Source organism: Typha angustifolia, chromosome 10 (genome assembly GCF_048772165.1).
Source record: "Typha angustifolia cultivar Huaian chromosome 10, ASM4877216v1, whole genome shotgun sequence".
NCBI classification, from domain to species: Eukaryota; Viridiplantae; Streptophyta; class Magnoliopsida; order Poales; family Typhaceae; genus Typha; species Typha angustifolia.
The window spans coordinates 4,684,751-4,697,513 of NC_133248.1; the positions used below are offsets into that span (position 1 = coordinate 4,684,751).

The window sequence follows — 12,763 nt, forward strand, 5'->3', positions numbered from 1 at the left end:
ATATCTTCGACGAGACTCCCACCCTTTTACGGCCTCACCTCTTCTTAGACTTCCGATGGAAATCCCAAGGCCCAATCTCCTATGATCCTCCCTCTCGTGGCCTCGTCTCTACCGCCGCCCTTCTCTCCTCCGATCTCTAACAGATCACCATCGTTCTTGCACACTTGCGCCATCACCATGGCCTTAAGTTGATAATCTATCGCACCGTCATTGTCGGTCTCCGATCTCCGCCATCAAAGAGTTGGATTTGTTATTGATTTATTGTTGTAATTAAGGATTTGTGCGTTAATGACTTATATAACTAAGAGTTTTTTTTTGTATAATAGATCCTATTTGTGTTAGGATTGAATGCAGGGTTAAGGCAGGATTGAATGCAGGGTTAATGACTTAATGCTTAGAATTATTATTTTTATGTTGTATAAATTTTGAGCTAAAAAGAGATTATTGTATAATGTATAAGTTAGTAAATATTAATTTTTATATAGTAATTAAATATTATTGTATTATTTTGGTTGTGTTAATATGATTTGTTTATTAAACGGGTTACACGAGTTATGTTGTGTTAACCCGACCTATTTAATAAATGAATTATGTAGGTCCTGTCATGTTATCAGTTTAATAAACGGATTATATTTACATCTAGCAAATATAATCCGTTTAATAATCCAATCGTGTTCACGGTGATGTTGACCAGAGTACCAGACTTGAACAGCTTAATCGGATGGATTACCACCCTACTTTCCACTTCAGTCTGCTCACCTCCAAGCCCTAACAGTTATCACACGGCAATCATTTCGCTTCATCGCACTAAGCTTCTCCACTCTAAACCCCTCTCCCTTTAGGGCTTATCTCGCGTGTCACCACCTCTCCGAACAAAAGAGAGAGGAAGAGAGGAAAGATGGTCCGGCGTCCGGTGGCGGCGGCGGCGGGGCTGGTGGTACTGGTGGTGGCGGGGATGGCGGCGACGGCATTGTCATCGTTATCTCTGTCGGGGCCCCATATAGGGGATCTGAACGTCCTCTTGCCTCCTCGTATGACCAACCCAGTGGAGTACCGGCTTCAGGGTAGCGATGGCTGCTTCTCCTGGTACTCCCCTTTCGTCTCTTTCGCTTTAGCTACACATATATATAGATCTTGGTAGTTTTGTTGCTATCACTGTTTACTACCAGTTTCTTTCTTCTTTTCTTTTTTTGACTGAAAATTGCAGATAGCGAACTGAATAGAGGTCACTTTATTGTGAAGATGAGAGTGTTATTTGATCCTGACATGTATTCTTCATTTCTTCTTCGTTGGTCTCTGTATAGCTACTGTGAGAAGAATATAACCAGAATTTTATGCAGCTTAGATAATTAGAGAAAGTAAGATAGGTTCGTAACTGTTGAACACCTATTCCAATCAATTCGTTTAAGGAACGGTGATATAGTACTAAACTGGAAACCAAGTTACTGTGATAGGTGAGGGTGAAGAGCATGACAGCAAATATGAGATGGAAAATGTGCACTATTTGATTTTCAGAGATACATGCCTAGTTGTCAAATGAGGCTTTGCCTTCAGCTGCCTTTAGTATAGGTTGAGGTGGATTAATAATTTGAGAGAATTTTCAATGCAATTATAGAATTACTTGCCAAGTCCTGCCACTTGAATTTTAGTGAAATTTCAGTTTGTGTGCTCACCAATATCAAATCTTCCTGAGAAATAGCTAGCTAAATGCTATCCAATGTTCTGCAAACTGTATGAGTTAGAAGGATGTTTGGAAATAAAATAGGCTCAAAAGAGAAATAAAAACTTTAAATAAAATAAAAGACTAAATTTGTACAGGTAACCCACCATATATAAGAACAATATTTTTCCTAAGAATATGTTAACTTGGTAAGCAATAAGACTCCAATTCGGCATGCCTTTCTAATTGAAAATTTGTCATTGTCATCCTCCATATTGGATTCTTTGGCATAATGCTAAGACAACTTTCTATATGGGTTTGTAGTATGTTCCACATAAGGTGGGCACATAGGTGAGCAATATGCAGTTATTTGGGAACATAATGATGCTTATCTTGGATCAATGTTCCAAAATGGTTGTAGCAGCCTAGAAAGGCATTTTGGGCTGAGGCACCTTCCTTAGCAGATAGCAGCTCGTGATAGCAGGCTAAATAGCAACCCGTTCTAGTGCTTTCAACAATAACTAACTTTTTCCATTTTCTTAAATTTCTAAGTTTGGATGGACAGAATAGGAGAGGAGAGAAGACAAAGTTGGAAGAGAAAATTTCTCTTGTTTGAGTAGAACCTTTAGGAGAGAATGGAGGGGAAAAAGAGAAAAAGGGAGAGCATGAAGGCCTCTAACAATCACTAATTATCAAATTTCATCCTTTTTATTTGATTATACATTAGATAGATAAATAATATATTTGTAAGATTTTTATTTTTAAACCCATCTAGGTCTCGTATCACCCACCATGGCACTGCCAGCAGCCACATGCCATAAAATCTCTTGGCATCTATATATCTTCCACTCTTATTTAAAACATTGTCTTTGACTGCATTCTTCTATCTATACTTCAACTTGGATAAGTTACCATTTTAATCATTTGATGTATCAGAATTAGAATTTGGCATCTCAATCTTGTGAACTCTTTCATTATTTCTTTTCCCTTGTATCTGTCATGGTTCACTGGATGAGTATGTGTCCTTGTTACATTAGCTGCTATTTTGCTATAGTAAGATGTTTTGCATTTTTCTTTTATAAGTGGTGTTAAATACCATCGCTGTCCTATGGCAGGTCATGGGATCATCACGATATTCTCTATGTTCAGCCGGAGTATAACGTCAGTAGTCAGTGTTCTACTAGTGCTAGATTGATATCGATTGCCCCTTATATTGGTCGGAAAGAGACATCTGTTTATGCTACTGATCTTCACAGTGGAACCACAATACGCTGCAAAGTTTTTATTGATAAAATCTCACGGATCCAAATATTCCATCATTCTGTTAAGATTGATCTGGATGAACTTGCCACGCTGCGTATTCGTGCCTTTGATGAAGAAGGTACTGTATATAATATCTGCTAATGATATACGAGTTAATGTGCTAACTTGCCACGCTGCGTATTCGTGCCTTTGATGAAGAAGGTTGAGCATTTTTCACCATACTGATATATTAGGAAAGTTCTCCTTTTAAGCAAGGAAAATTTTAACTTACTTTGTCATGCTATGCTCCCTCTCTGGGTCATACTGTTGAGAGGTATGCATTTCTGTTTGTCTATCCCATCCAATTCCATCTAAACTATCTGCAGATTTTAGAATTCACTTGACTTCGTGGAGTTAATTTATATCATAGTGATACTCCGCAACTTTATATCCAATCTTGAGTTGGAAATACTTGGAATGCTTCTTTTACACAACTCCTTGGGGCTGTTAGTGAAGAAATCAATTGAGAATGCTGAGGTTATCAGTCCTCCAAATACTGGAGAAAGCTCAATAATATTAGAATTACAGTTTGGATCTTGTAGATATAGTTGCTCTTGAGACTAAGGAATGGCCAAACAACAAAAACTCCTAGACATGCTAACAGGCTGATAACAGATTTTATAAACAATCTAAGTTAAGAATATAGCTTACTACCAAATTATTAATGGCTGAATGAATCAAAATCAGACAAAAGAAAGAAATCCTTGCTGGTTTTTTCCCCACTTGTTTTATTGCATTAGAAAACGGTGTGGTAGGATTTGTTAATTCTTGAGATAGATTTAAGTGTAAAGTTTCTGGATCTTCAACTGTGGAAATTGTACATAACAGTGCTGGGAGTAAGGGAGAGGCCTTCTATGTGGTTGTTTGGGAATAAGCAAGGGGTCTTCAATCGGGGTCATGTTATTAGCTGATTAGGTTTTACTATTGTAGGTATGATCAAGTATCTGTGTGTGTTTCTTTTCCTTTCTTTATGGTCTGTAGGAAAAGGAAGAACAAGTAGGAAAACAATTTTAAGAGTGCGAAGAGTCTAGGAATTGGATGGGTTGATGTAATACCTTTCAGCCTATAAAATAGCCATCATAGGGATTTACCAAACTAGTGCATTCACCATACTGTTCTTTTCCCTCATCAATACAAATTGATCCATGAGAGTTTGATAGTGTAAATTGTGGGAGACAATTAGATCTGCAAAGCTGATAAGGTCTACGATACCAAATTGATAAGCTTTGAAATGATAGTCTACGGAATGATTCCTTTAAGATCTGAATTTATTGTAAGAAGCAATCCGCGCAATAGAAGAAAAATATTCACTAAATATTCTTTCGTAGTTAGAAAATTACGAAACTAAATGGAATCGATCCGTAACTTCTTGATTTACATTTTTCATATTTACGCCTTTCGCAGATTCGAACTGCAACAGGGACGAAATTATGATTTAGTGCGGATGATGATGGTGACGGGTGGAGTGGATGTTAGGGTTATGGATGATAATGGATATGAGGGTGGATGGGTGTTGTCGTTTAAGTGATTAAGACGAAGTGGAAAAAGTGGTCGAGATCTCAAAGAAGAGGAATGACTTGATAGACGAGGGAGATTAGAAGTTAAGAGAAATCTTGTCAACAGTAGATGTGGTAGGTTGGTGAAGAGGGAGGAGGGAGATTAGGGTAGAGAGAATAGAGAGAAGATAGGAGGCAAGAAATCAATAATCCAATAGCATAATGATTTTGGCTGTTATCCACACCTTTATAGAGGCTAGCCAACAAGTCAAAATACAATTATTAACTGTAATTCTAGAAGATTATTGCCGATCACATTCGAATGCGTCCAATCGCATTCGAACGCACAAAATGCGTTCTCTGTATGTACGAACGCGATGCAGGCGTTGGCAAGGGTGTTTGAATGTGCCTAACCGCGTTTGAACGCACATTTTGCGTTCGTTTTTGCGAACCTGATGTAGACGTTTGCAAGGGCGTTCGAACGCAACTTACAGGAATTTTATTTTAATGAAAATAAATAACTAATGCAATAAGAAAAAATCCTAACTAAATGTATCAACTCATCACGCTTCTTCCACCTTGTCCTCAAGATGAAAAGTCGAGGAAACGTTCCAAAATATCAGTTTCCAACTCCTATGTCGCCTCATCGGATGGTTGGCCAAGCCACTCTATTATAATCTTTATCTCTAATTTGGTACCATGTCGTCGTCGGAGCTTAGCATGTAAACGAACTAGCTCTACGATCTCTATCTCCTCTAATGGCTTCGGTAGAACTGATCCAACGATCTTATGATTTTTAATCTGCTCTCTCAGCAATGAGACATGAAAGACAGGATGCACTCTCGACCTCTCCGGCAGCTCCAAACGATATACAACCGGATCAATACTCTCTAACACCCAAAACGGACTGAAGAAATGATGTACTAACTTCTGATTTCACATCGGACGCAAGGTTATCTATCGATACGGTTGCACCCTCACAAACACCAAATTGCTAATGTCGAACTCCTGCTCCCTATGACTGTAATCATAAACTTGCTTCATGCGGTTTTGAGCAAGTTTAAGATGGGCACACAACCTTCTCAATGTGGCATCTTTATTCATAAAAGCTAAGTTCACCTCCGTCCGATCTGCAGATGCCACTAGATCATAAGCGCGTAATATCAAAGTCGTGCATTCATTCACCACCTTAAATGGAGTCATGCCAATGTTGCTATCATAGGCGGTGTTGTAAGACCACTCCGTCCATGGTAAGAACTCTAATCATCGTTTTGGCAACTCTCTAACAAAGCACCTCAAGTACTGCTCAATGCTTCGATTGATCACCTCAGTTTGGCCATCCGTCTGTGGATGGTAGGTCGAACTGAAGTTCAATCGAGTTCTCTATAATTTGAAAAACTTCATCCAAAAGTCGCTCATAAATACACGATCACGATCCGAGACAATCGTGCATGACATGCCATTAAACCAAGCAACATCTTTAACAAAAAATTTCAACACTGACTTGGGTAAAAATGGATGTGACAATGCCGAAAAGTACGCATACTTGTTCAATCTGTCAACAACCACAAAGATAACGGAATAACCACGTACCAGCGAAAGATCCTCTATAAAATTCATAGAAATGTCTTCTTAAACAATGTTTGATGTAGGTAAAGGTTGAAGTAATTCAGTCGGTTTTAATGTGGTTGCCTTAACCCTTTGACAGACTTCGCAAGCACGGACAAAACTCCTCACATCCCTCAATCCTAGCCACATGCAACTCTGTGATATCCTCCTATAAGTCCTCAAGACACCCTCATGACCGGCTTCTGAAGTTTGGTGGAAGTGTTTTAACAATTTTTGCCGCAATTCATCATTTTGTGGTCACCGGAATGCATCCGCGGTCCAGCAGCAAACCGTCTCGATTCTCCAACTCTGGATGGCATTCCGGATCATCTATCACCTCTTGTAACAATCTCAAAACATCTAGGTCAGATGTATATACATACCTTAGCTCATCAAAAAAAAAAAAAATGGGAGAAGAATAGGTTACAAGCTCCGCGGTATCGGGTTGGTATCATAGTGCATCTGCCGCTCTATTATTCGTTCTTTTCTTGTATTGAATTTCATAATCATACCTTAGTAATTTTGTGACTCATCTCTGCTGTGTCGGAGTATGTATACGCTGTCCCATAAAGTATGGAAGGCTCCTTTGATTGATTCGGATAATGAATCGTCTACCGATCAAATAAGGGATCCACTTTGTCACCGCATGCAGTATTATCAACATCTCTCTCGTAAGTCGATAATTGTTAAGATTTTTATGATAAAGCCTTACTAAGAAAGGCAATGGGACATCCTCTTTGCATTAGTACAGCTCCTATGCCAACTCCGACGTATCACATTCTACAATAAACTCTTAAATAAGCGTCGTCATCATTGCTGTTTTCAGTTTTGAAAGGTTGTAGTGGCTTCATTGGTCCATCTAAAAGAGTCATTCAATAAAAAAACGAGCGAAGTAGCGATCTTGCCATACCCGGCGATGAAGCGGCAATAATATCCGGTCAGCCCCGAAAATCCTCGCAATCCGGTTGTGGTAGTAGGAATTAGCCAAGCGATCATGCATGCCACCTTTTGAGAATCCGTCACTGCGCCTTTCGTTGAGATGATGTGATCTAAATACTCCACTTATGGAACTCCCTATAGGCATTTAGACTTCTTGATCTTCAGCTGGTTTTGTTTCAACAAATTCAGCACATTCTCTAAATGTTGCCAATGCTCTAATTTAGTCTTGCTATACGTCAAAATGTCATCAAAAAATACCAAGACATATCTTCGCAATAGAGGTCGAAATATATCATTCATGAGGTCTTTCTTTAACATCTCGGCTATCATCTTTGAGATAACTTTCTTTTGCGCATGTGGATATCGATATGGCCTCACATTCGCCGGTGTAGCCCCGGGCATAATCTCAATGCGATGGTCCGCTATTCTCCTTGGTGGCAACTTCTTTGGTTCCTCAAACAGTCCAGCAAATTTGTCTAATAAATTAGACAACTCGATGGTTGTATTTGGACTCATTTGAGGCTCGTCTCCTATTGATTATAACTGAAGAAGATATGTCAATCACTCGCACATGGCAGCCCCACCATCGACTGCATTGCAGAAATTGGCGGAGATCGAACGCCATCAAGCCCCACATCTTTGTTTCCTTACTTAAATTTCATCAACATACTTCGAAAATCAAAAGTGATGGGTCCCAAACTTTGTAACCACTAAATGCTAAGGATAATGTTCGCTCCTCGCAGCGTCAACGAATACAAATTCACAATAATGCCGTGTCTTTGCATCCGAATACCGACCCGACGACACAAGCTCTCCGCCTTGAGCTTCGTGCCGTCTCCAATAGTAACGTTAAACCCCGTGGTCGGTTTAACATCTAAGCCCAATCTCCTCACTAACCTCTCGTCTAGAAAATTATGTACTTCTAGCATCGATGAGGATGTGCACACAATGGTTTATAATGAGTCCGTCTACCCATAACGTCCTCAGCGTGGAAGTACCCGAATATACATGTATCAATATTTTAACTTGGATATCTTTCTCCGCGCCCTCCTCAATGGTCTCCTCATGGATCTCCTCTGAACACTCCATCATCAACAACCTTTTCATCCTTGTCGAGACTGTCGATGAGCATCATACTCCCGATCGGTTTGGAACATCGATGATCGGGGGTGAAATGTTCATCGCATTGAAAGCAAAGGTCTTTCGCTCTTTGCTCTTCCACCTAGGCAAGCGTGAGAGTTTGAACGGGGAGTTTTGTGCCTCTAAAATCGGAAGAAGGTCTCAAAGGTGGTCGTGGTCTAGTACTCATAGCCACTATTTTTAAACTCGCAGAATTTTCAACAGACGTTCTAGGTGCAAACCGCTTATCTCGGTTGCCCCAACTTATTTTTGTTGCCATCTCGACAGCTTTATGCTTTTTGCTTCTTCCTTACGACCTTCTTAAAGGCCTCCTCAAGAATAGTAGGACAAAGATCACGAATATCTGCTTGTATCTCTTCCCGCAGCCTTGAAATGAATGTGCTCATCAATGTCGGTTCGGGCCAAGGTGGCTCACAACGATTATTAACTCTTTCAAATTCAGCTTGGTACTCTAATACGGTTGTCCTCTGAATCATCTTACTTAATGTGGCAACAAAATCTTTATATACCGCTGTCCCAAATCTGCGTGTAAGCCTCCTATAAAAGTCAGCCCAACCGGTAAATCTTCCACCATGAATAACCGATCGATACTAATGTAATGTCGTTCCTTGGAGGTGAAAGCTTGCCATCTGGATCTTTGCGTCCTCCGTTGTTCCTTGACAATCAAAGTATTGTCAACTTAAAACACCAAATCCGTTGGATCACCGCCTTGGAATTTTGAAAAGTCTAAGCGTGCGATTCTCCTCCGAATAGCATTATCAGGTTTGTAAAAGATCCTTGGTTCAAGTCTGAACTTTTATGTATGTTGATCTCCTTCTCTAAATCCTTGAGCACGTCCATCACCATCTTCGAAGGGATCAACCTCATCTTCAAAGTGCTAATCCTCCTCTTCGACGAAGCTTACTGGTGCCGCTCACCTCTTGGGTTTCACCACCGCTGGTTTTGGGTTTTGTAATAGAGATGGGGAATGATGTGTAGGCATATGTAAAAGAGGATCATTGACACTAACATGTCACATCTGGACTTGTGGCGTATCGGTTATGTGTGGTCCCACTACTGGTCCTTCTTGAGGCACTGATCGTTGTTGAGGAGATGATGAAGCCGATCAGTTTATGACATATTATTTTAAAGTATTATAATCGTTTTGCATTGCGTCAATTCTATGCAGCAATGTTTCGAATATGCCCCTAAGTTTATCCACCAAGCCCATATTCACACCCATGGACGTTGGTTGACTCGGTCCTATCGTGGTCGCTCCAAAGGAATCGGTCGCACGGTTAGGGTTATCGTGGGTTGAGTCTTCCCTTGTCAGTGTGCTCTTTATTGGTCTCATTGTCGACGTCATCTTATTTCAACCATTAACGGAGGTCTAAGGTTAACCTGGCTCTGATACCAATGATAGGGTCTACGGTACCAAATTAATAGGCTCTGATACCAAATGATAGTCTACGGAATGATTCTTTCAAGATTTGAATTAATTACAGGAAGTAGTCCATGCAACCGAGGAAAAATATTTATTAAATATTCTTCCGTAATCAAAAAATTATAAAATCAAATGGAATCGATCCGTAACTTTCTAATCTATGTTTTTCGTATTTACGCTTTTTGTAGATTCGAACTATAACAGGGACGAAATTATGATTTAGTGTGGATGATGATGGTGGTGACGGGTGGAGTGGATGTTAGGGTTATGAATGATAATGGAGATGAGGGTGGATGGGTGATGTCATTTAAGTGATTAAAACGAAGGGAAAGAGGTGGTCGAGATCTCAAAAAAGAGAGAGGACTCGATAGACGAGGAAGATTAGAAGTTAGGAGAGACCTTACCAACGGTAGAGGTGGTAGGTTAGTGAAGAGGGAGGAGGGAGTTATGGTAGAGAGAATAGAGAGAAGATAGGAGGCAAAAAATTAATAATTCAATAGCATAATGATTTTGGCTGCCATCCACACCTTTATAGAGGTTAACCAACAAGCCAAAATACAATTATTAACTATAATTCTAGAAGATTCTCACCAATCGTGTTCGAACGCGTCCAATCGTCGCGTTCGAACGCACAAAAGACGTTCTTTGTATATGCGAACGCGATGCAGGCGTTGGCAAGGGCGTTCAAATGTGCCCGACCGTGTTTGAACGCATATTTTGCATTGTTAGTTTTTGCGAACCTGATGTAGGCATTCGCAAGGGCGTTCGAACGCGACCCCTTTCGCGTTTGAACGCGACTTACAAGAATTTTATTTTAATGAAAATAAACAACTAATGTAATAAGAAAAGATTCTAACTAAATATATCAAAAGCATGTTATTTGTAACTTTTCTCCTGTACCAAGCTGAAGCAACATAAAGGTTGAATCAATGCATGATAGGGAAACTGTGAATCTTAAAATTCACAAAAGAAAGAAAATATAATTTAATTAGACTACGATTTATGAAATATAGGAGCAAACACTTCAAGACATTAAGATGGTATAGATGAGGGAAATTGTTAAAGAACCAAATTACTGCTAGTTATCTAACCGATGAATTAAACCGAATCAGCATGTTGAAAATTTTCATGAGTTTATTTGGCTGTTTCTTTCTCAAGTAATAATGATAACTTTCTTTTTCAGACCTCACTGTGTCTTATAGTTAATCTGCTGAGTATTATGTTCCATGCTATTGGATATTGACTTTCTTTTTGTTCTTTCAGAGAATGTGTTTTCATCTTTAGTAGGCCTACAGTTCTTGTGGCAGCTTGTGCCTAAATCTTCTGAAACTGATAATATCTATCATCTCATTCATGTGCCGTTGAAGGAAACACCTCTAAGTGACTGTGGTGGTTTCTGTGGTGATCTAGATACACAAATAAAGCTTGAAGAAGAAGTATGTATGACATTTTCGCACATTAAAAACAGTTCTTTTATTTTTCCACATTAGATTCACTATTTCTTCTTCCTTTTAATTAATTTGGATACCTATATTTTTTGTTTAAATGTTTTTTCTTTGAACTTTTTTGTTTGGTATTGCAGGGTATTGGTTCAGATTTATTTGTTGTAAAGGGAGTCAAAATTGGCCATGAGGTTGTTAGTGCCCAATTGCTTGAGCCAGAACTGCATCATGTGGTAGACATGATCATCTTGACTGTTGCTGAAGCTATGTCATTGGATCCACCATCACCAATCTTTGTCACTGTTGGTGCTTTGATAAACTACAAACTTAGGGTTATTCGTCTTAACACTGTTCAAGGTTTTCTCCTTTTATCTTTAATATTAGCCTTTTAAGAAAATATGTTGGCATACTTATCACTACTTTCTAGCTAATTGTTCAACTTGTGCTGATTGTACATTGAAATATATGATACTAGAAATCTGTGCAACTCTGCCTATTCATGATCACTATATTTCTCTCAATAGTTGGTCTACACCTGGATAAAGGAGAAGTTTCTTAGGTTGACAGCTAGGATAAAACTTTTGTCAAGAAACTATGTAAAATAGATCTTAAAGGAATGAGCATTACTGGAGTGAAGAAGGATCCATATAGCTGGTCTTAAATAGCTGAGGCTAAACGCTTTATATATATATAAATATTTAATATGTTATGACCTTTTTTATAATTAATATTATCTCAATAAAAACTAATATTTCCAGTAGCAAGTTCATTTACAAAACATTTCTCTCTCCCCATGTAGGAGAGAGACAACCAATGTGGCCCTGTCATGGCGGTTTTAATTAAAATTGCTTTAGTGTCTATATAGATGCTGAAAGTCTGGAACTTTCAGCGTTTTCTTTCGAGTAAGTATCCTACATGAAAATTCTGGAGTTTTGTAATTATTATAGAGAAAATGTATCAAAAAGAAAAAAAATGAGTGGCAGCACTTTTCTACTGCCTTGTACATCACCGAGCAATGAGTGACAGCACTAAAATCCTCTATCTAGGTATATAGACACTGAAAGTCTGAAACTTTCAGCATTTTCACTGGAACTTTATAGTTATTTTGGAGAAAATGTATCAAAAGGAAACAATGAGTGGCAACACTTTCCTACTGCCCTGCAAATTTCGGAGCAATGAGTGGCAGCAATAAAATCCTTCTCTGTAGGTATAGGGCCATGGGGATGGTTCTCATTTAATTCTTTGTACTTTGTTTGGATTAGTCAGGCTATATCTTTCAGTAACCAACACTATAAAGTAGCAGGACTTCATCTGCCAGTTTGATAGCAAACATCTTACTGTTTTGGTGCAGCTACATAAAAATCTAATTCTGAGAGTAACAAAGAGAGGTAGGAAAAATGGTAAATTGATTTCAGTAAATTGACATATAAAAATAAAATCCTTATACACACACACACACATACATAGAAGGATTTCTGTGCTGGTGGGCTGTGCTGCAAGAACAGAGGCTGTACTATCGATCCTATGCAAGAGAGGGAGAGAAAAAGAGAAAGAGAGGAAGTGTACTGTGTACTTACTGCCCTATGGAGCCTCCATCATCGATGACATGATCTCCTTGTCAAGCCCTTGCCATCACCTACTCTCCTCAAGGATCACTAACGTGCCCTAACTATAGAGAAGATGACGATGAATGGGTCGTGAGAATATGAAGGATCTGCTTAGGGTGGATCTAACTTAAGATATGATCCAATTG

General features: G+C 39.0%; 1 protein-coding gene across 2 annotated transcripts in view; it reads left to right on the forward strand.

The window, feature by feature from the left end:
* The first annotated feature begins 739 nt into the window (after positions 1–739).
* The window catches only part of LOC140768083 (nuclear pore complex protein GP210), an 83,084-nt gene continuing 71,060 nt past the window's right edge, over positions 740–12,763 (forward strand). The window contains exons 1-4 of one of the 2 annotated variants that reach the window (XM_073108175.1): positions 740–1,086; positions 2,776–3,041; positions 10,832–11,004; positions 11,151–11,367. In XM_073108175.1, coding sequence (XP_072964276.1) covers positions 899–1,086; positions 2,776–3,041; positions 10,832–11,004; positions 11,151–11,367 — 844 coding nt within the window. In that variant the 5' untranslated portion in view covers positions 740–898. Of the gene's footprint in view, positions 1,087–2,775; positions 3,042–3,080; positions 3,125–10,831; positions 11,005–11,150; positions 11,368–12,763 lie in introns of those variants that run through there. The other variant, XM_073108176.1, reaches the window with a different exon arrangement.